General features: G+C 44.7%; 1 protein-coding gene and 2 non-coding genes across 3 annotated transcripts; 2 read left to right on the top strand and 1 right to left on the bottom strand.

The window, feature by feature from the left end:
* Window positions 1–6,303: 6,303 nt before the first annotated feature.
* On the bottom strand, window positions 6,304–6,376 carry TRNAV-AAC (transfer RNA valine (anticodon AAC)). The gene has a single exon. It is a non-coding gene; the product is annotated as a tRNA-Val (tRNA).
* Window positions 6,377–13,000: 6,624 nt separating this feature from the next.
* On the top strand, window positions 13,001–13,465 carry GTSF1L (gametocyte specific factor 1 like). The gene is given in 2 exon segments (XM_045519397.1): window positions 13,001–13,279; window positions 13,355–13,465. Coding segments are annotated over 2 exon segments (390 nt in total).
* Window positions 13,466–16,538: 3,073 nt separating this feature from the next.
* LOC123617967 (U6 spliceosomal RNA) lies at window positions 16,539–16,642 on the top strand. Its single transcript, XR_006726293.1, has one exon. It is a non-coding gene; the product is annotated as a U6 spliceosomal RNA (small nuclear RNA).
* The last annotated feature ends 6,885 nt before the right edge of the window (window positions 16,643–23,527 follow it).

Below are 23,527 nucleotides of genomic sequence, written 5' to 3'. Positions count from 1 at the left end.
AAAGTGGAAATGGTGAGGACTGGTCAGATTTGGGAAGTAGTTTAAAAAACATAGCCATATGTCCGGGGTTTGGGGGGTAACTTCCCATCCATCTCTAGAAGGTATCAAGGATCTACTTGGAGCAACAATGTTTTATGTGTGTTGAACCATTTACATTGCTTTAAATATTGCTTTAAATTATGCTTTATATTCTTAAATATATTGCTGATGATAAATAGTGGCTTATGTCCAACTTTAGCACCTTTCTCATCTTGATAAGAAGGACCAGCTTAGGGTGCTGCACCCGGGAGCACTCACCCTGTGTCACTGATCATGGGCAACCCCTCTGTTCGGAGGGGAGGTTCAGGTCCAGACAGCCAACCACTTACTTGGTGTCAGGTATCCAAATGGCACTAAGTACACTCAGGGTATGCAGGTGTCTGGCTTAGTCATAAGGCCAATGTTTAAGGCAAAAATTTGTTTTCAAAACTACCATTGAAGATGCTTTAGGCAACCAATCTAGCAGACAGACAATGGCTTCAGCCCTATTCAGTGAGGCTCTGGCACCATGGAGTTTGACCACAGGAAGGGGCAATGGAGAGTCCCATGCAGCCATATGGACACAGAAACCTCTCTGCCTTCAACTCCCAGGCCGGGAAGGGGAGGATGGGTGGGGAAACCACCAGGCTTCCTGCTTACCGGCAAGGTCTGCTCCACTGTTTTGCTATGAAGCCTCTAAACCTTGATATATGTTAACGGCTTTGTTTGTTGTTATGAGGATTAAATGAGATATGGAGTCCATTTTCAAAATTAGGGAAGGGTTGGAATCAAATAGGCTTGAGTAAACATGCTACCTCGGCCCTGTACTCACTGCGTGGCTTGGAAAAATTGCTTAGCCCCTCTGTGCCTCAGAGGTAGGAATAATGGTACCTGCCTCATTGTGAAAAGCCAAGTGAAAGGATATGAGATCATGTATGTCCAAGTACCCAGTGCTACACTTGGCACTTAGGAAACCCAGAGTAGGGGGTGGGAATATAGCTCAGTGGTAGAGAATGTGCTTAGCATGCTTCAGGTTCTGGGTTCAATCCCCAATACCTCCATTTAAAAAGAAAGAAAGCCCTGAGCTATGTTTGGTCCTGATAGTGGCTTTGTGAATGTTCCACTGCAAGTCCCAGAGGTGGGAAGTGACTTTTGAGGGGCCCCTTGAGTCTCTGAGTATTGGGAATCAGTGGACTCAAGCATCCCCAGACTGGACCACACTGGGCTCATGCATCTGGTCTGGCTCTCCTTTTCCCAGATAGACAATCAAGCCCCAAAGAAAGAAGAGAGCTGATTAGCCACGGCCACATGGTCACTAAGTGTCAAAGTCACAGCTATCCCTCAGAGTCTGGTGCTCCCTTCTCTGCCCAAAACTAGCTCCCACGTTCACAGCCTTTACAATTGGACAGAGATGCCCCCAGGTGCTGCCATGAGCTACCCCAAGATGCTCTTTGGAGCTCATGCAAAACATTTTGTTTTGTGTCATGCCTGTGGTGACAGCTGAGTGAAACTGAATGTTCACAGTCATTCTGCTCAGAAACCTTGCACGCGTTCCATGTATCGGGGTTTCAGAATGAATCAGGTTTCCAACTCTCCTCTCTCCAGCTAATTGCATGTCTGTATATGGTAACCTTTAGAAAATGAGTCTACTAATTAGTCATCCTGGCCTAGTTAAAGGCAACAGTATGTTCTCCAACTCCACTTTGTTTTCAACAAGAGAGTGATGCCAACGGTAATTTTCACCATGATGAAAACATGCTTCTCAGCTGGGCCCAGCCATCAACAGAGACAGCTCCGGTCCCTGCACCTGGCCGGTGCTTTCCCAAGGCTCACTCTTTAACCAGGCTGTGTGCCCCTTAGATGCCATCCCCTCATACTCACTCATATCTGTTGACACCAACTGCGTACTGGGCACTGTACGAGGTGTTTTGGAACCATCATTGCACTTAATCATCTCTGCAAGACAAACCTTACTGCCCCATTTTGGAGATGAAAAATTTGAGAGCCTGAGGGTCCCTGTCTACTGCCCAAAGCCCAGGTCCAGGCCCTCTCTTGCTTTCTCCCTGCACCCCAGCCATGCTGCCTTTTTGCAGTTGCTCAAAGGCAGTGAGCTCATTCTCACCTCAGGGTCTTTGCATGTGCAGAGTCCTCCTCTTGAAACACTCTTCCTCCTGACCCTTTGCCTAGGTAACTCCCTCTCGCCCTTCAGATCTCAATCCAAGCACAGTTTCCTAAAGGAAGAACCCCCTCCCACATGTCCCCATAGCTCCTCACTCACCACACCTGCCTCCCTCTCATTTCAAAGCAGCTAACTAGCAATTTCATATTCACGGGATCATTTGCTGTTATCTGACTCTTACAAAAGCATGACTCCAGGAAGGCAGGGATGGGGTGTCTTGTCCATCACTCTGTCCCCACACTTAAGAAGGACATATAATAAGAGTTTTGTTACTGTATTGGATGGATGATGCCTGGATGGGCAGATGGATGGATGATGGATGACTGAGAAATGCTAAGAACAAACAAAAAACCAACACTTTCCATCCATCCGGGTAAGAGATAGGGCCAAAACGCAATCCCAGGGCGTCTGACTTGTCAAACTTGCTCTGCGTGATAATCTGCTCCCGTCACCACTGCCACCCTCCACATAGCACCCCAGACTCTGAACCTGGGAGCCTAGGCCCGCTTCCATAGAGCAGTAGCCCTCAAATCTCTCTGGGTGGTAACCTTACAGTCCAACCCGCCCCCTCGACCCCTCCCCTCCCCACACCCCTCCCCTGACCCACAAGCCTGGGGCTTCAGATGTGTTGATTCCCATGGATCTAGAAGGGCTCCCAAATCTACACTGTTGACAAGCAGCCATATAATTTGTAAGGGCGTGTGTCCCAGACCTCCATTCGAAGACCCCTAGACCAGGGTGAATCCTGGGGAGACCGTAAGGACGGAGTGAGGCGTCCAGCCCTCCACCCCCACCGCCACCCACGGGAGAAGCTGTGAGGGCATCAGAAGCTGGGGCCGTGCTGCCCTCTGGTGGTCATGGCGGCGCTGCAGCTGCGGGCCTTCCCGAAGGACAGTGGCCCCTGCCGGCTGGGCACCTTCATTCCTTCCCTGACTCTCCAGTGACCTTTCCAGGACTTCCTTCTCTTCATAAATGGAACATGGTGTTTCCCAAACTCCGGCTCTTTGGGTAACACCACCATTTTGCCCATTTCATACACTACCTGAACTCTTTTTTTTTCTCTAAATGTTTGTAAAATAATTCATTTTAAAAGAGAAACTTGAATTCCCAAAGTAGATGGGAAAAAAACAGTTTCACTTACCATAAATAGGAGGGGGGGGGAGAGATATGGAGGATTTGGGGAGAGGGGAACAAGGATTACCAAAAATTTTTTTAAATAAAAAGATTACCATTTTACAAACAAACATAAATAATGGCTTGCCCAGGCAGTGAAACTGTGAGTAACAGCACAGAAATTATTATCATAAAAGTCAGGATGGGGGTCTTCTCTGTGTGAAGGAAGGAGGCTGTAATTGGGATAAGATGGTAGGGGTTCCCACAAACCCAATTCTCCTTAATCTGGGAAGTAGTTACAATCATGTGTTAACCCGGACATATGAGCTGTAATGCATTTTTTTTTTTTTTGGTATTTTCATCTCACAATAAAAAGTGTGATGGAAATAAAAAATAAGCAGTGAAATACAAGCAATTTGCAAATACACACCTAAAAATAAGGGAGATGACACTGAGCAGAAGCAGTGAGGTGGGAGCTCCCTGGCTCTAGGATGCTGGGAAGAGCCCTTGGCTTCCTGATAAGACAGCTTGGACAGGGCCAGGAGCCCCACCTGGATAAGTGCCCCAGAAACAGGCTGACCAACAAGGGTTCTCCTCCAGGAAGAAGCACCCCCACCACACCCCAACCCCTCATCCTTCCAGCCCACCCTCCTGGGGGCCCCATGGTTAAAGCTCAAAGCTTGGAGTGCATCTGTAGGGCCCCCGGCTGCTGCAGGAGGTTCATGGGGCCAGTGTAGTGAAAAAGACATGAACCCAGTCTCGGGGGACAGGTAGCACCCCAGTCACCAGGCAGGTGGGGAAAATCGGGCTGCTCTGTTATGGGCAGCAAGAGACACTCTCGGGTTATTTACTGCCACCGTCCATTCTGATTGGTAGAGTCCTGCGGCCACACCAGTTGTCAAATATGTTTACGACCAGCCCTGCTAAAATTCATTAAAGCATGTATGTGACTATTAACATAAAAATTGCCCATCAAAACACCATCACTTGAACATCACTTACATACCTCCAGTCAGACATGTACGGAGTTTCAGAGGGCAGGAGGCATTACGTGGCCCCCTCCCAGTGCGGCTTTAAGGATCGGAACATCACAGCCAGGCAATCACCAGCGAGGAGCCCCGTACAAAGGAATATGGGAGCTGGGAGGTTTCCCGTACAGATGAGCGTGTTGAGGCCCAAAGGGGGAAGAGAACTCCCTGGGGATCTCGAGAGCGCTCTGCTGTTTGCACGGTTCTGATCTAATCTTCATGGCACCCCTGCCAAGGAGCAGCTGGGGAAACTGAGGCTGGCCCCAGGACCCACCATTCTTTCTCTCCCCTGGATTTTTGTGTGTTTCCTGTTTTGTTTTGTTCATTTTCCTCCTCTTTTCTGAGTGCCTTTCTGCCAAGGAACCCAGCTGCTGACTCACTGCCTGCTGGTCCCCCCTTGTCCCGCCTAATAAAGCCTGCTCCCACTTTTATTAGATGTGTGTGTCCATGCGGACTGAGGAAATCTGGAGGGATAGACACCAACATGTGGTTTTCTTCTTTCTACATTTTTGCATTTTCTGATGCCTTTTTATAAGGTTTGAAAATGAGCGAACACAGTTGTGCATTAAGGAAATACAGCAGCGCAGTTTGGGATGTGCTCTGATATGAGAATCCAAGGAGGTCGGGCAGGGTGTCCTCTGCCCCTCAGTTGCTAAGTGACCCTAGGCAAGTCCTTCCCCGTCTGGGCCTATTTCCCCAGCTAGTCAGTCAGAAGGGTGTGCTAGCTCTTCTCCATCCCCAACCCCACTCCACCCCACCCATTTTCTTGCCCTGCTCTGTGCCCCGGAAGTTGGCCCCTGTGGCCTGGACCACCCAGACACACTTGCTGGCTGGCTCCCAGGTCCCAGAAGCTGGAAGGAGAGAGAAATGGTGATATTTCTTCCCTGCCACCTTCTTTCTTTGGCTCTCTGGTCTAGACAAGAAGCCAGAGGGGAGGTGGGGAACTAGTTAGGAGACCTTAGACCAGACCAGAGACAGCAGTCACTAGGGTCAGTGCAGTGGTGATGGGATGAAGAAAATCGTATAGATTCAAAAGTTGCTCTGAAGTTAAGAGTGGCAGGATTTGGAGATGGATCAGACATGGGGGCGGGAGTCAGGGCCCCTGTTCTGCAGGAGTGAATGGAAATGGACAGGTGGTGGCATCGCTGGCTGACACAGGACCAGGCAGAGCAGGAAGGTTGTTTTTAGACGGTTTGGAGTAGGCTGGGTGTGAGGATCCCATGAAACGTCCAAAGGGAGGTGCTAATTAACAAGGTGGATTCGTGGATTTGCACTCAGCAGGTGGTTTAGATCTTGAGATGCTTACTGGTGCATTGTCTGCATACAGACAGTAAAAGTGAGAAGAGAAAATGGAGCCCAGCGGACTCCCGCATCTGATGGTCTGGTGGCAGAGGGTAGGATTGAAGAATCCAAACAGCACAGGGTAGAGACAGTACAAAGAGAATAGAAACTAACAACCAGAATGCGTAACAGCCAGAATGCAAAAATGCAGGGCTGACTGCAAATAATGAGGCATGAAACTCACTGCCAATTATCAGAAATAAATATTAAAGCTGAAAATACACACTATGTTAAATAATTTATTATAACTAACCATGTTCATAATCATCTGCCTGTAAAAATCCCAAATTATTTCCCCAAAAAATGAGATATACAAGAGGAAGGAAAAGCATGTGATGGGAAATCAAGATTTTTGTGTTTAAAACAACCTCTGGTTTAGTTAAATAACAAGATGTATGAGTTCTAAGCAACCAAAGAAAACCAATTCCAGAAAGCATGGCTCATTAAAAACAAAATGACAGAAGTAAACCAAACATGACAGGTGACACAATAAATGTACACATATTAAATTCATAAAAGACTTAGATTGGGTCCCAAACCCAAATTTTTTTTAAACAAGGCATTCTTTTTTTATTTTTTGTTTTTTTGGGGGGAAGGTAACTAGATTTTAAAATTTATTTTTGGTGGAGGTACTGGGGATTGAACCCAGAACCTCATGCATGTTAAGCACACGCTCTACCACTGAGCTATATCCTCCCCACTGCAAATCCAAATTGTTAGTGAGGTTTTCCTGATATTTGATGGTGGTTTGCTGGAGGACCCAGGAATACCAAATCCTGCACTGCCAACCGCCCCTCCTTGTAAAGTTCCCGGGGGACAGACTCTCCAAAAACAAAAGAAAATAGAAAACAAGTTTCCACATTATTATGATTAAGCTTAAGCCCTAACCAGAGGCTCCATGGAAAGCTAGATCCAGATCTGATAGTCAGCTGTCCTAGGGGACCCCTCAGACAAGTCACCAGCTCATGGGTTGCCAGACAGAACAAGTGAAAATACAAGATGCCCATTTACATTTAAATTTCAGATGAACACCAAATAGTGCTTAATTTTTTTAAATCAAAACAATATTTACTTAGCTTTGAAGAAATGTAAATAACACAATAAATGACAAAAAAATAATAAAATCCCCAAAACTGGCATGTTATAGGATTGATTGTCTCTAGGCACAACAGCATTTATTAATGAATATAAACAATTAATTTTATTATTTTTATCTGCTCCTTCCCCAGCTTCAACTACTTGTTTTAGGAAGCTTGAGCTCCTAAGAAAATTCCACAACTATCCCTCCTCCTATAATGTGGCTGAGGTTAAGATCCCATTCCCATAGGGAAATAAATTTCTATACTTGACCTAACTAGACCTCCACGAACTTTAAAAGAAAAAAAAAAAATAGGTGCTTTCATTAGGATCTTTCTAACATGGGAAAAATGCAGCCATCGTGTATTGAGACATGATTCAATTGGGGTGCATAAGTATATTTTCAGCATAAGTATGTCCCATGCAATATTTGGGACATACTTGCACTAAAAAAGTATCATTGTTTATTTGAAATTCAGATTTACCTGGATGTCCTGTATTTTATGTAGCAACGCAGCAAACCACAGCAAGTGTATGAGAAAATGAGATCCAAGAAAGAGCAAGACAGCACCCACCCAGCCACACGAGGGGGGTACGTAGAAGATCAGGTGACCTTCCCACGAGTAAAAGTGGACTCACTCATCTGCAATCTGGCCGATGAGGTCAGCAGCTCCTCCTGGGAAGATGCTGGAGTGAACCAAGGGCAGCAAGCTTTCCTTCCTCGTCCTCAAATGCATTTAACTGGCTCTTGCTGGATGTCTGCTGAAACGGTCAAAGGAAAAACACAGGAAATTCTCTACAAGCGTGTAAACCAGGGAGAAACTCTACCCACATGCTCGCAACCTTGCAGTGAAATGTAACACCAGGAAGGTCCAGGTGAGGGAAGCATTGACTGTCGGAGTGCTGGATGGAGCTCCCACTGACTCACAAGAGCTGAAATTTGGGAGCTGGTGTTTAAACCATCGGTAGCTTGACATTGGCCATGGCAGGGGTGTTTACACCATGGAAATCGGCAGATGCTACAAATCAGAAAAAAATTTTTGAGAGCTGGTCGGACTGACAGCACCATAAATCACCAAATAAGAATTAAATCTCTGTAAGTTGAAGTGGTTGTTACACTACCCATATCCATGGGGACTTTCAGTATTCCCTAAAATCTCCACCTCCTGGCTCTGTATCTCTGTGTGGGGGGTCTTGTTCACAGACCTGCCCATGCTTGTCAGGGTGGAAGTGCTGAGGAATTTACAAACCCTCCCACAACAGCCCTCAACAAATGACTCTCTTAGAAGTTGGCATATACATTCGCCAGCTCCCTCATCCCTTGGCTGGGGTAATTCTGAGTTGTATGTTCTGTACCATTTCCCATAGTTACCCCCAAAGGCCTTCAGATGCCCACAAGGTAGCTGGCTTGATCATTCACACCTTAACTTTCGTAAGTCTTTACTCATTTCCATAAATGTTTTCCTAAGTATGATTTTTGCTTTTTTTTTTTGTTGTTATGGAAAATATGCTCAGTGGAAGTTTTAGAAAGTGTAGAAAATACACCATCCTGATTTTTGTCTCATTCTTTTTTAGTATCTGTATGTGAGTGGATATACAAATGTACCTCATTTCCTCATCCTTACCTGCACTTCCTGATTAAACTACTTGCACCTGAATCCTTGTCTCAGGCTCTGCTTCTGGGAGAATCCAACTGCTTCTGGGAGAACCCAAGTGAAGACAGAGTCACATCCCTTGTAGGACGCCATTAGACTGGGGAGCTCCAAGCAGCAGGGGGCAAGGAAGCAAATCCACAGGGCAGCCATAGGGGACTAACATTCAGTGTTGAAGTAACCCCTGGGGGAGTACAGGAGGGCTGGCTCATGGCAACTCAGGCCATGGCCCTACTTCACACCCCTGGCACTGATGTTGGAATGAGGTCTGAGTTGTTCTTGTGGCCAGGTGTGGAAAGGGGTCTGGCTAACTTCAGGCTGCTAAAGCAAACAGAGAGAACTTTGGGCACAGCAGTGAATTCATTGCCATGTACATTCATTCCTCGGATGGGTCCCTCAGGCAATGGGGCCTCCAAGATTGCAAATCAAAAGGACAGTAAATCTCACCTGAATTGACACTGACACAGCATCCTGCAGATCCCACAAGGACACTCCCCTCCTTCTGTAAAAGTGAGGGGAGAAGCAGCTCAGGACTCATGGATAGGCTCAGAGGTCCAAAGGGAGAGGTCCTACCTGAGGAATGTGTGCAGGCAGACCTCGGAGATATGGCAGGATTGGCTCCAGACCACCACAATAAAACAAATATCACAATAACCCATGTCACACAAATCTTCTGGTTTCTCATGGATATAAAACTTAGGTTTACACTACATTGTAGTCTGTTAAGTGTGCACTAGTCACACAATTACATCTAAAACAACAATGTACATATTTACAACAGCCAGGACATGGAAACAACCTAAATGTCTATTGACAGATGACTGGATAAAGAAATTGTGGTATATTTATACAATGGAATATTACTCAGCCATAAAAAAGAATAATATGACATTTGCGGCAACATGGATGGACCTGGAGATCATCATACTAAGTGAAGTAAGCCAGAAAGAGGAAGAAAAATACCATATGATATCACTTATATGTGGGATCTAAAAAAAAAGACACAAATGAAATTTACAAAACAGAAACTGACTCACAGACATAGAAAACAAACTTATGATTACTAGTAGGGGAAGGGGGTGGGAAGGGATAAATTGGGAGTTTGAGATTTGCAGGTAATAATACTATATATAGAATAGATAAGCAAGTTTTTACTGTACAGCACAAGGAACTATATTCAACAGCTTGTAGTAACCTATAATGAAAATGAATATATGTATGTATATGTATGACTGAAATATGCTGTACACCAGAAACGGACACAACATTGTAAATTGACTGCACTTCACTAAAAAGAAAAGAAAACAACAATGTACACACTTCAATTTTAAAATACTTTATGGCTAAAAATCACTAACCATCATTTCAGCCTTCAGAGAGTTGTAATCTTTCTGCAATAGTAACATCAAAGACCACTGATCACACAGACCACCATAACCAATCCAACAACAATGAAAAGTCTGACATATTGCAAGAATTACCAAAACGTGACCGAGAGACATGAAGCAGGCAAATGCTGTTGGAAAAGTGACACCAACAGACTCACTGGATGCAGGGTTGCCACCAACCTCTAATCTGATTTAAAAAAAAAAAAAAAGGCAAGAAAGCAAAGTGCCATAAAAATGAGGAATGCCTGTACCATGACCCTTCATAAATAGTTGTTCCTCAAGAAATAAGAGAAAACCTTAAAACAGAATTTTCTGAGCCATGTTCCATGGAGCACTAGCTGCCCCAGGCAGTATGAGGTGTTGGGAGAAGGGGCCGCACCCAGGAGACACTGAGTGGCACCAGGGCACACGGTGGGTCGGCCTCAGGACCTCCTGGGTCCCTGCTGATGGCCCCAGTACCCCCTGAGCTCCTTGCAGGATTTGTGTTCCAAGGTATGCCAGCTTGGAAAAAGTAAGTTCCGTGTCATAAGTAAATACAAACAGAAAAGACATTACACTCAAGCATCAGTAAGAAAATGACAGAAACAGAAGCCATTCTAGGGCACAATGAAAACCTCCGAGGTACGAACAAGAAGTCTTTCTCCGGCCACATTATCTGACCACAAAGCAATAAAAACAGAAATTAAAAACAAAAGGATAAACAGGAAAAAAAATTAAACCACTTGGAAATTTATTCCTAAATAACTCAAATTGGAGAAGGGACCAAAATGGCAATTACAGGCCATTCAGAACATAATGACAACTGGAACACCACGTCGCAAATCTCAGAGGGTGTGTTATGCAATGCGGAAACTGCAAGTCAACACAGCATCCAACTCAAGAGGCTGGAAAATAAGCAACAAGATAAACCTAGGGAGATGATTCAAAGTAGAGGTAAAAATTAATGAGACATAAAACATACAAATCGTAGAACTGATGAATTTAAGATGCAGCTACTTGTAAATAGCGGTAAGGTACCTAGACTTGTAGAAGCCCATTAAAAGGGAGGGAGCAGGAAGCAAGTGAGAGAGAGAAAGAGAAAAGAAGGAAGGAGGGAGGGAGGGAGGGAGGGAGGGAGCGAAGGAGAACGGACGGACAAGGACTGCCCATGGAGGACAGCGTGGAGAAGCAGGGACCAGAGCTTCTCAGATGGCTCCTTAGGCTGTCCACACCTGCCTGCTGGACATGCAAGGAGATGCAAGGAGCCAGAGATGGAGGGGCTCCCCCACCTCAGTGCCACGTCCACATGGCATGAGTTTGGCATGCTGAGGATGTCCTTACACCCCGGAGGGTGTTCTGGGACCAGAGTTCACACTAACTGATAAAGGCCATGAGGAGGCAGCTCAGCTCAGCTCAGCATGAGAAACCTAACATGGGAACATTCTGGGGAGGTAGGGAGCTCCTGGTCGCTGTATGACCGTCCTCCAGGGATGCTTGGGAGGGGGTGCCGGCACTGGGAGAGAAGCTGGCCTGAAGGGCATCAGAGCCTGAAGAATTCAGATTCACAGTGACTCTGGATCCTCCATCCCACCCCTTAATAATGGCTGACTCACTGGCCAGGACACACAAGCGTTCATTTTCGGGAAACACTGTTCCTGCACACTCTGCGACCTCTTCCCCACGCCTGCACCTTCAGCTGTCGGCAGCATCTCTCAAGATGATCAGTGTGGGAAGGGAAGGAGCAGAAAGCAGATCTGAACTCGCCTGCATTACTGGTCTCAGACGTGCACAGGCCTGAGAAGTGCTGCCCAGACAGGTGTGTCTGCATCCCTCTCTCCCTTCCTGTTGCCATGGTGAGCGACCTCCGAGATCCCAGCCTCGAAGTAAATGCTGGGAGAAGACTGCAGGCTGGAGGACCATTCAAGATGTCCATTAGAATCATTAACGAGCCCAGCCTCCTCTCTCTCCATAATGGACTGAATGTGGACCTGCCTCACTAATGGGTGCTTGACCACAAAGAAACCTAAAACAGCTAATGCCCTGTTCCTTATTATGTGGATTTTAATGACGGAAGATGTGCTTTCATTATCATCTCCGTTTGCAGACTGACAGCTGCGTGAACCATTGGAGCCTGGGCCATCACTGGTTGAGCATGAACGAGGCTACAGGACTGGGAACAAAAAAACACTGTCAGCATCATTCACAAACACCATGCTGGACTCTTGGGACACGTGAGAGCAGGGGCTGGGCCACCTGTTAACTCCCAGTAGGGCCAGTGTCATAGTTCCTTCAATACTGGATGGCAGGCTTGGAGAAAATGGGCCCTTGTCGCATGAAGGCTGTAGGAGTTACCATTTACAAAGGAATCCTTTGCAGCAGAGTACATGAGGAGCTGTCCTGGTGCACAGGACATGCAGTGGATGGCACAGTGAGCGTGGCTCTGTGGGCTTCTCATTCCTTACAGCGGGCAGCTTGGTTGGAGGCACTAGAACTTCCACCAGTGCAGAGTGAGAGTCTGCCGGAACCAGAGAAGCCCCCAGTGAGCACTGGCCAAGCATTTATCCCCCACAATGAGTCAGGACTTTGGGTTTTCTCCCTTGGGAAGGAGGCAGAGAGAAAAAAAATAAAGAAACCAAAGAGTAGGTTGGGAAGCACAAAATAAGATAGTAGATTTAAGCCCAAATATATCAGAAATTATATTAAACATGTAAGTATAAAGACAGGTAAATGACAACAGACATGCCACCAACAGCTTTGAACGGCAGGCAGCTTTCCTGAAGCCCTGTCCCTTGAAAGTGATGGACAACAAGCAGCCTTTTCCTGATGACTCACGCTGCCCACTGTGACCATCTGTGACTGGTCAGCAACATCACAAACTGTGGCTTTGAGTCATGGGCGGGCTGGCATATACCTTCTTTACCTCCCTGAGGGGCTGCAGTGGATTTTGGCCCTTGCACCTGCTTTGTGTAGTCTTCCGTCTCATGTGCCATTTGATAACTATCTGTTCTCTGTGTGCTGCTCCTAACAGCACCTTGTCCTTCTTCCTATCCACCATTCAGAGGTCCCAGAGAACAGGGACCATGAGTTAAGAGCTTCGCCCGTAAGTTCCAAGGGCCGGGCTGGTGCAGAGGATTGTTCCATCCTTCTTACCAAAGGGCTTTTCCATGAAGGGCACTTCATTCTGACCCATGGCAGTGAGCTATTCTGCTTCAAGAACTATTTCCCATGGAGCCAGAAGCCTTAGAAATTTGCCCTTACAATCCTCACCACTGAATCCCACTCAGCAGATTTCAGTACCACCTGGCATCATGCAGGAGAAAGAACCCCAAGAAAGCCAAAAAGATGGCCAGCTGCAAATACAACGCCTGCCACGTGGTCCCCATCAAAAAGCCGGAGGAGCACGAGGCTGCCTGTGTCAACAGAGGCACAGCGGAGGAAGAGGACAGCTTGAGCCCTCTGAAGGTCAGCCTTCCAAGTTCAAAGCAGGACGGAAACACCCCTCCGGTGTCCCCCAGGCTCCCCAACCCCAATGTCTGGAATGTCGATAGCACGAATTGCCATCCCATGTTCGTCCTTAAGACTTTTGTCCCCCAGAAGCTTGTCTGTGATAGCGACACAGGGGAGTCAGAGAGAGAGGACCACACGCCATTCCTGACCATCTCCCAGAAGATCATCAGACCAGGAGAGTAAACCACCAGGAGCATAAAGGAGATGCAGTCTCCTTAAAAGCACAAAAGGAGACGCAACTCACCAGAATAAAAGGCGTACAAGCTAAACTACACTGAGATGCTTTTCTTCCTCCACCTGACAGATAGGCGTAAGGCCACTTTGCTGGCAGAAGTGGGACAAAAAGGGCACTTTCATAACATTGGTGAGAATAAGTTGGTAAACCTCCCTGGAGGGCAATTTGACACTGGCTATAAAAATTATCAACATAAGGGAGTAATTCCACTCCTAATATATTCTATTAATATATTCACACATGTGGACAATGAGGTAAGTACAAAAGTATTCACTGCAACATTATTTGTAGCAGCAAAAGTCAGACATGATCTAAATGTCCATTAGGAGTATTTGGTTAAAGGAATTATGATGCAGCCATGTGATGAAACAGTATGCTGCTGTGAAAAGAATGAGGAAGCTCTTTCTGTACTGACGTGGAAAGGCTAAGCCATGTGGTGTAACTCAGAGACCAGTTTAACTTTTTTCTAAAGGGCCAAAGAGTAAATATTTTAGGCTTTTCAAGCCGTACGGTATCTGTCACAACTATTCAGCTCTGCCTTGGTAACATGACAGCAGCCACAAGGCACTATGTAGACAATGAACATATGTTCCCACAAAACTATTTACAGAAACTGGTGATGGGCTGGATTTGGCCTGTGGGCTGTAGTTTGTCAAGCCCTGGTTTAACTGATCAAAGCCAAGTCCATGCCACTGTTTTTGTTGATTTGTGGCAGAGGACGTGTGGAGGGATGTGCTTGAACTTGCACAGAATTTCTCTTCAAGTATACACTAGTACAGGGGTCCATCCACAAAGCCTAAAATGTTTGCCATCTGATCCCTTATAGAAAATGTTGCTCTCTTCCCTAATGTCAGCTGCACCAGAGAAGACGGCTGAGTGACTTCAGGCCAGGGAAGAGAGACTTTTTACCTATAATAACTTTCATCTGTGAACACACATGAATGCATTGTCTGGTCAAAAAATTAAAATACACACTTTTTAAAACAGCAAAAAATGAATCTTTTGAAAATTTTTCAGGAGGAAATTTTAACTAAGTTTTTTTTTAAGTAATCAAACTTTGCCACTCTTGATCCCTTCAACTGTTTCTACAAAGCATTACATAAAGATTTCTTCCTGGAAACAGACTCATAGACATAGAATACAAACTTGTGGTTGCCAGGAGGGAGGGGAGTGGGAAGGGACAGACTGGGAGTTCGAAATTTGTAGATACTGGCAGGTATATATAGAATAGATAAACAAGTTTATACTGCGTAGCACAGGGAAATATATACAAGATCTTGTGGTAGCTCACAGTGAAAAAGAATGTGACAATGAATATATGTATGTTCATGTATGACTGAAAAATTGTGCTCTACACTGGAAATTGACACAACATTGTAAACTGACTATAACTCAATAAAATAAAATTCAAAAAAAGAATATATAAGAATATCAAACTCACTACAGTCAAAAACAAAAGATTTCTTCTTGGTAAAAAGAAGCTCTGTGGTTAATAAAATGCATGGATTGGAGACTTGTCATATAGGAAGCAGGTGAAATAAGAAAGTGATGTATGTGGCACATGTCTGCCAACTACAGGCCAACAGGACCAAGAAAAAAAAGTAATTTGGTTTGGGGTGTGAATGAAATAAATTGGTCATGAGTTAGTCATTGTTGAAGCTAAGTTAAGGATAAATTTTACTATTCTCTCCACTTTTATATAAGTTTGTTTATTTTACGATTCTCTACTTTTATATAAATTTGAAATTTTACATAAGAAGAAGTTGAAAATATATTTTAATATATTTTATAATATATTTTAATATATTCTATATAAATGTATATTTATATCATACAATATTATATAGTATATCTAAGTTAGGTAATTTAGATATATATTTTTAATAAAAATAGCTTCAAATATATATTTAATATAATTTGAAATCTTCCATAATAAAAAGTTTTAAAATACACTTTAATATATTTTATTATATATTTTAATGTAAATATATATTAGATCATATAATATTATATATTTATATAAATTATATACTATATTTTTAAATAATTTTTAAATGTATTTTATATAAATTTGAAATCTTCCATAATAAAAATTTTTTAATTTTATTTTAATATATTTTATAACATATTATAAATATATATTATATTATATATTATGGATAAATATATGTTATATTTTAATAAAAATAGTTCTAAATATATAAATATATATTTATATGTAATATATATTTAAAATATATATATCACAGAAGATTTGAAATTTATATAAAAATACAGAGCTAGTAAACAAACAAAAAATACATATATAGTAAGTGCAATGTAGTATATACTGTGTTGGATTCTGGAACAGAAGAAGATATTAGCGGAAGAACCAGTGAAATACAATAAAGCCTGTAATTTAATCAGTAGTACCGTACTGATGGGAATTTCTTAGTTTTGCTAAGTGCACCATGGTCTTGTAAGATGTTAACATTAGGGAAAGTTGGGGGTGGAGGGTACAAGAGAAATCTTTGTACCATTTTTGCAAGTTCTCTGTAAATCTGAAATGATTTCAGAATACAAAACCTAAACACAGGATAGACTCAAGGATGGACTCTCAGCCACCTCCTGCTGACCTTGGGCAGCTGCCTGACCTCTCTGTGACTGTTTCCTCACCCACAGAGGAGGGGTGAGAAGCTCACAGGATGGTGTGGGGGATCATGGATTCAACACATGTAGGATTATCAGGACACTGTCTAGTATAAAGGAAGCCTTCAGTTAATATTAACCACTACTAGTAGTAATGGTGGTGGTAGTCGGCAAAAAGAAAATGTAATGTCTAAGGGAAACGATGAGCAAGTACATTATAAAATATATAAACGAATTTAATGAACTGAGAAAATCATCATCAATGTTGCATTTAAAATGGTAAAGCTTAAAAAAATAAAGATAAAGCTTCTAGATAAAAACAGTGTAGGGGAGGGAGGGCATTGTTCAGAAAGGTAGAAACACTGAATAACAGATACACATAAAAATTTTTTAGTGCTTGCTTCAGCAGCACATGTACTAAAACTGAGACAATACAGAGATTAGCATGGTCCCCGTGCAAGGATGACACGTATATTTGTGAAGCATTCCATATTTTTTTAAAAAGTATTTTTAAATAGCTCCTAAATAAGATAAATATTTTTGTATGTTACAAAACCAGCTAAGAAGAGAAAAGAAACCAAGAGATTACAGAAAACTTTGTAAAATCAATAAAGAAAAGGAAAAGAACAGTAAAGACAAAACACAAAGTTTAATTGTAGAAATAAAACCAAATATACCAATAATTATACAAATGTAAAGGGATTTAACTCACCTATTAAAAAATTCTATTTATATTTCTAAATCAAATACATGTCCATTCTGACCAACACTACCAACATCTTTAAGCCAGAGATCACAGAAAATACATGCATGACATGTGTACCATCACCACCAAGTCCCATGCACATAACAGACATAACCAATCAATCATAGCACTCTTTCTTGAGCCTGGACAATACCTTCAGAATCCTTCTCAACGCAAGGCTTCAGGCTGCCATTACACAGAGAAGTCATCTCTGTTTTGACAAAACACCCCCCACCCCCTGGCAGTTTCCCCACTTGGCCCACTCTTTCCCTCATTTCCCAACTCAAGGTGTTCCAGGAAGATAGGGAAATACAGGGGCTTAAGAAAAAGTTCTGTCTGGAGATCTGTGGGGAAAGACCAGTAAGAGAGGAAAGCCAGTTCTAGATTCCTGGGCTTGATCTCAGCCAGCTCTCCCCTCCCCTCTTCATTCCTTGCTTCTGCTGGGCCTTTCTCCAGGAAAACATACGTAGCAAGCCAGACTCTAGCAGGAACCATCATAAAAACACTTGTTAGTGGTAACAGTGACCACAGCAAGCTACTGGTGGGCTGGGTGCCAGTGCCTGAATCACAGAGGAGAGCCTGCAAATGGGCAGAGGAAAGGCAGCCCCACCAGCCCTGGGTAGCAGGCAAGCTTTCCAACTTCATGCGGAGAATTCCTGGCAAAGGGGGCACCTGGCAGAAGAGCTGTGTGCTTGGGCAGAGGGGGCTCTGGCACAGCAGAGGAAGGAGAAAAGGAAGTGGGGCTATCCTGGGGCCAGGCGCCTTGCAGGTATTAAGTGCCGGCCACAACCCTTAGGGGCAAGTATTTGCATTTCCAATGTACAGATATGAAAAGGAAGTCTCAGAGAAGCTAAATAACTTGCCTTGATTCACAGCACTAGTAAGTGGCAAATGGCCTAAGGAAATTGAACCCATCCCCAGCAATTCCACTCCTTGATTTGTATAAACCAGAAATATGTACATGAGTTTACCAGGACAGTTGTTCACAACAGCACTATTTGTAATGCCAATCCAGAAACACTCCACATGCCCTTGAGAACGGGTACAGTATGGAAAAACCCCACAATGAAAATGAACCAGCTATAACCACCCTCAATAAGAGTAAATCTCACATAAAGTGAAATTCAGTTTACACAATGGTTTTTTAAAAAGGCAAAACAAATTGATGGTTGGGCACATATCCAGAAGGAACCCTACTTCAAAAAGACACCTGCATCCCAATGTTCATAGCAGCACTATTTACAATAGCCAAGACATGGAAACAGCCTAAATGTCCATCAACAGATGACTGGATAAAGAAATTGTGGTATATTTATATGATGGAATACTATTCAGCCATAAAAATGATAACATACACCATTTGCAGCAACATGGAAGTCCCTGGAGAATGTCATTCTAAGTGAAGTAAGCCGGAAAGAGAAAGAAAAATACCATATGAGATCACTCATATGTGAAATCTAAAAAAAAGAAAATGAACATAAATACAAAACAGAAACAGACTCATAGACATAGAACACAAACTTGTGGTTGCCCAGGGGGAGATGGGTGGGAAGGGACAGACTAGGAGTTCGAAATTTGTAGATACTGACAGGCATATGTAGAATAGATAAACAAGATTATACTGTATAGCACAGGGAAATATATACAAGATCTTATGTTAGCTCGCGGTGAAAAAGAATGTGACAATGAATATATGCATGATCATGTATAACTAAAAAATTGTGCTGTACACTGGAAATTGATACAACATTGTGAAATGACTATAACTCAATAAAAAATGAAGTAATAATAATAAAAAAATCGATGGTGTTTGAAGTCCAGGTGGTGGTTACTCTTGGCAGGGTAGAAAGTGGGTTTCTGGGGTGCTGGTCATGGTCTATTTCTTGTTCTGGATACTGGTTACCTGAGTGTGTTCACTTTGTGAACATTCATCCAACTGTTCCCTTGGGATTTGTGCGCTTTCCCGTGTGTTGAACTTCCATGGAAAGTCTTGAAAAATTGAACCTATACCTAGTGTAGATGCTCCCTCTACTGCACCACACTGCTCCCCTGGCCAATAACTACGAAACAGATGGTTACACATAACAGGGCACTGAAGTGCTAGCCTTCGAGTCCAAGACTGGGCTCAAGTCCTGACTTGACCTCCTTCAGTTATTTCCCACTCAGAACAGTCAAATGAAACACGGACACGAACTTCTCCTTTTCAAGGTTGTTGTGCATAAGGAAGGAAGGAGAAAGCGTTTTGTAATAACATCACAAGAGCCCGTTTTCTGAGTCCCGAGTATGAGCTCTCCAACCCCTCAACAACTCTGAAAGGTGAAAGACTCTCCCCTTGTAGAGCCAAGGACTCCAAGGCTTAAAGCAGGAAAGAGACACAGCTAGACACAGCCAGCCTGGATTCACAACCAGGTCTGTCTGATTCAAAGTCAGAACTTTATCCACAGCTGCCCGGAGAGCCCTGGAAAACCTGACTGGGCAACAATCAGGAGGCAGGCACAGTCACAGTGGCTCTGGATTCCGGAATTCTTCCTCCCACTCACTTCCAACAAAATTCCAAGAGTCCTAAGTGGTGGGCCCCCTCCACCCTGTGGCCCCCACAGTACGTTGTTCATTTTCCCCAGGGCTCTTTAGCTCACACAAGTCTACTTTCCAATAGCAGCTAGTTACACCACATCAATGCTGTGTGAGAAACCATCCCAACATTCTAATCATGTGCCATTTGGGGTAGAATATAGGTCCACAACAAGTAGCAGACCAAAAAAAAAAAAAAAAAAAAGGGATATTTGATATTTGGACCATAGGATTAGCATATGACAAAAATGGGACACTGCCCCCACGCCTGCAGACTTCATTCTTTTCTCTCTCTCTTTTTTTTTTTTTTTTTTTTTTTTTGGTATGGGGAGGTAATTAGGTTTGTTTAGTTATTCTTAGAGAAGTACGGGGGATTGAACCCAGGACCTCATGCATGCTAAGCATGCACTCTACCACTTGAGCTATACCCTCCCCCCTCACATTCTTTTCTGATGCATAAACGACAGAATTGATCGTACGCTTGACCATAAAGTCTCAACAAATTTCAAAGATTTGAAACCACACAGATCATGCTCCCTGACCACAGAAGAATTAAGGAATCAACACTAAAAAATGATGAAGCCTTCCCCACTCCTCTACTCCTAGCTGCCCTAGGTTTTTCTCTCTGCCGCATCACATAATGACAGGATGAGACATTAATTAGCATCTACTGGATACCAAGCCTACTGCTCTCAGAGGAGATAGACATCCCCCAGCCCCACCTTCCCAAAGGGCATTGGAGACTCAGGCTCTGCACCTGTCCTTGTCAGACTGTTCTGTTCATTAAGTACTGTAACCTAAGTACCTATAGGTCAGCCCTGGTAGAACAAGAAAAATACCTTCATCCTGACCAGCTGAGACCACTAGTCTGTATCAGGGAAAAGTTCAGCTCTCATCTCATGTCGAAACTCAGCTTCAGTTGCTTTCAAACACATCTGGCCAAGGATAGAAGCATAAAATACATCTTAAATGAGGTTAAATCACTGTCATTACTGAATCAGAACCTTAGTGATCTCTGGAAATAGCTGGAACAGAGAACTGATTTACCCTGGGGTCTGCCAAGAAAGTGGCTCATTCAGGCAACTGTTACAGAGTCCAAACTCGTTCTGCTCGTTGCACGATAGGCCAACAAATCAGAAGATGACGTACTGGGGCAAGGAATAATGACTTTATTCAGAAAGCCGGCAGACTGAGAAGATGGGGACTAATGTCCTGGAGAACCATCTTCCCCAAGTCAGAATTCAGGTTCCTTTTATACTAAAAAGAGGAGGAGGTGTGGCTGGTTGGTGCAAACTTCTTGATGCCAAAATCCTTTGTTCTTGCCGCTGTCCACCTAGGTCAGGTCATGATGTTCCTGTAAATTAAACCTCCAACAAGACAAATGTTACTCTCTGTTCTGTAACTTTTTATCTCCAGATGAATGGGAAAGTATTACACTGTTAAAGGTCAAAGCCTTGAGAATGGACTATCCTGTAAATTTCAGGATATAGGCAACATTTTTTTACAAAATGTGCGGAACCAGTAAGACTAAACACAGGAAGCAGAACACAGGGTTAGAGCTAAAGAAACAGATCTAATATGTAGTCGGATTTGTTCTTCCCTATTACACAATCACACTCCCAACTTAATCCTGACCTATCAATTACCTGCCCTGAGACCCTGATTTCCCCACCAACTAGCTTCCCTATTGTTTTCAATATTACAAGGGGGAAATTTTTTCCTCTGGATAAATAATCATTTTCTTCTCATTTGCAATCCAACAATGGAGTTGGCTGCCAAATAATAGAGTCACCTCTCCCCATCCATGGAGGTGCTCAAGCAAAGGCCAGATAACTGCTTGATGTGGATGCTGAGGAAGGCACCTGAAAATCAAAACTTCAAGACCTTCAAGAACCCTCTCTACGGACAACTTTACCTGCTGCTGCAAACACACCAATGGCCACCAGGTGGCGATAGAGTTGCACCATCATTGCAAACACTTCAATAGCCCAGAATAGCTTTCCCTAAAAGTACCAAAAACCTAGTTGAAACAAAACTTAAAGCAATTAAAAACAGGAATACCATATGATCCTTCAGTCCCACTTCTGGGTATATAGTTCGGCACCTTGGCCTCTTGCCAGCTAATTCCCTCTTGCTTGCCACACTGGCTTCGAAACGCCGGGCTCTGGATCAACCCAGATGGCCAAGATCCCTGGGCTGTAGACTCTACTGGAGCATCATGTGCCCCAAAACCCGTGGTCAAACCACAGCAGGCCCTCAGCACCAATGCAGTGGCACCCAGTCCCCACTGTCCCAGGTGAGATCTTCCCTCCCTGTCCACATGGTGGTCAAGCCTTCTCCCAAATCTCCCCCTACCTCTTAGCAGACAGCCCAGCCCTCATGCTTTTCCCTCCCTGCTGTTTCCTTCTTCAAAGTCCCTATCTGGCATGTTGTATATAAATTTGTCGATTTATTGTTCATCTGCCCTCTCTAGAAACTAAGGTCCATGCGAGTAAGGTTGTTTGGCGGGGGGGTGCGGTTGGGGCAGTTATTTATTCTTGTATCCTCAGCAACAGAACCATGCCTCACCCAGGAGGGGAGGTTGGAGAGGCCCTGGATGCTTGTTTGTCTCATGCACAAAGCAGAGAACAGCTCTAGGGCAAGTTAACATGTTACCAAGGCAGCCTCCCTCGAGGGTCAGGGAAGAACCTCAGGATAAGCCCCGAGTGGATGGGTGGATGGATCTGCAGGGAGGGGGACGCTGGGGCTGAAGACCCTGGTGGGTTGCAGGCCAGTTCCCTGAAGTGTAGCCACTGACCACCTGCCTGTGAATCACCCCCAGGAGCCTATGATGAAATCAGGGTTGAGGGGGGCACCAGTGAGTAGGTGGTCGGTCCTAAGGTAAGCAGCATCTGGGTCTGACGTGGATGTTCTACAGAGCCCTGTGCAACTCCTAGCGATGAAGGTACCCCAGCCCCCAACCCACACCACAGGGCAGGGTCACCCATTAATGCTGAGTCCTGCAGGGGAGCAGGGACAGAACCTGGGTCCCGCAAGCCACCAGGGGAAGGAAATTGGAAGTGGAGAGAGGGGTGTCCAGACCAAAAATAAACAAAGGCACAGGGGTCTGAGGCAGAAAGGGGCCAGCCACAGAACCGGCTGGAGTGTCCAGCTCGGCCATGTGGGCTGCAGGAGGCAGGCAGGAGGAGTGAGTGGAGGACCATCCTGGGTTTCAAACAGGGACCAGGACACAGCCAGGCCCAAACAAGGCTGGATTGTATGTAACCAGATTGGGGCTGCCTAGGGAGGCTGTCAAGGGACAAGACCCTGTGTGCAGCCTTGGTAGGAGAGGGGCATGTCAGTGTCAGACTTGACCCTTGGTGGCCTAACTCCCAGGTCTCCTCTCTAGAGATTAGGGGCCCCAGGAAAGAGGATCTGCCCCAAGTCTCCCTTGGGAACCAAAGGCACTGAAGCACAGTGTGAACATGGGCCTGACCCAAGCAGATGCCCTCCTGCAGTGAAACAAGACCTCAGGCCCCTGGGATGGCCACGTGCCCTGGCCCATGGACCCTACTGCTGAAAACATCACTCCCTGATTTAGACCTTCTCAGATCTGGCACCTGCTCCTCTTCAATTCCCAGGGACTCTTCCCAGCTACCAGCCAAGTGCCACAGTCTGTGCACTGGGCCATAACCAGGGTGGGTAAGAACCCAGTCTGCAACTGCTGCCATGGCCTTGGGAATTTGGGGCCACTGTGGCCAGAAGGTTCTGCCCAGCTGCTGGTCACACCTTGTTTACCAGTCTGATCTGGGGGCGAAGCTCATTGCAGGCCAGGTCAGCCATCCTCAGCAAGGGCCAGTCACTGATACACCTTGCCCCTGACCCCACCTAAGAGCCAAGAGTCCTGAGCTTTGAGAGACACCCATTGGGTGCAGAAAAACCTGCCTCCAGCACAGTGGGACCCTAGGGGCAGCAGAGTCCAGAGCCAGGCCTGGGCTGTGCAGACAAGGCTGCCCTCTGAGGACTGGTGCCCTAAAGAGTCACTGGGGATGCACAGTCACCAGGGAACCATGAGCAGGGCCCAGGA

Source organism: Camelus bactrianus, chromosome 19, assembly GCF_048773025.1.
Source record: "Camelus bactrianus isolate YW-2024 breed Bactrian camel chromosome 19, ASM4877302v1, whole genome shotgun sequence".
NCBI lineage: Eukaryota > Metazoa > Chordata > Mammalia > Artiodactyla > Camelidae > Camelus > Camelus bactrianus.
The sequence above is the reverse complement of the archived record's forward strand: the minus strand, read 5'-3'. Positions and strand labels throughout refer to the sequence as shown.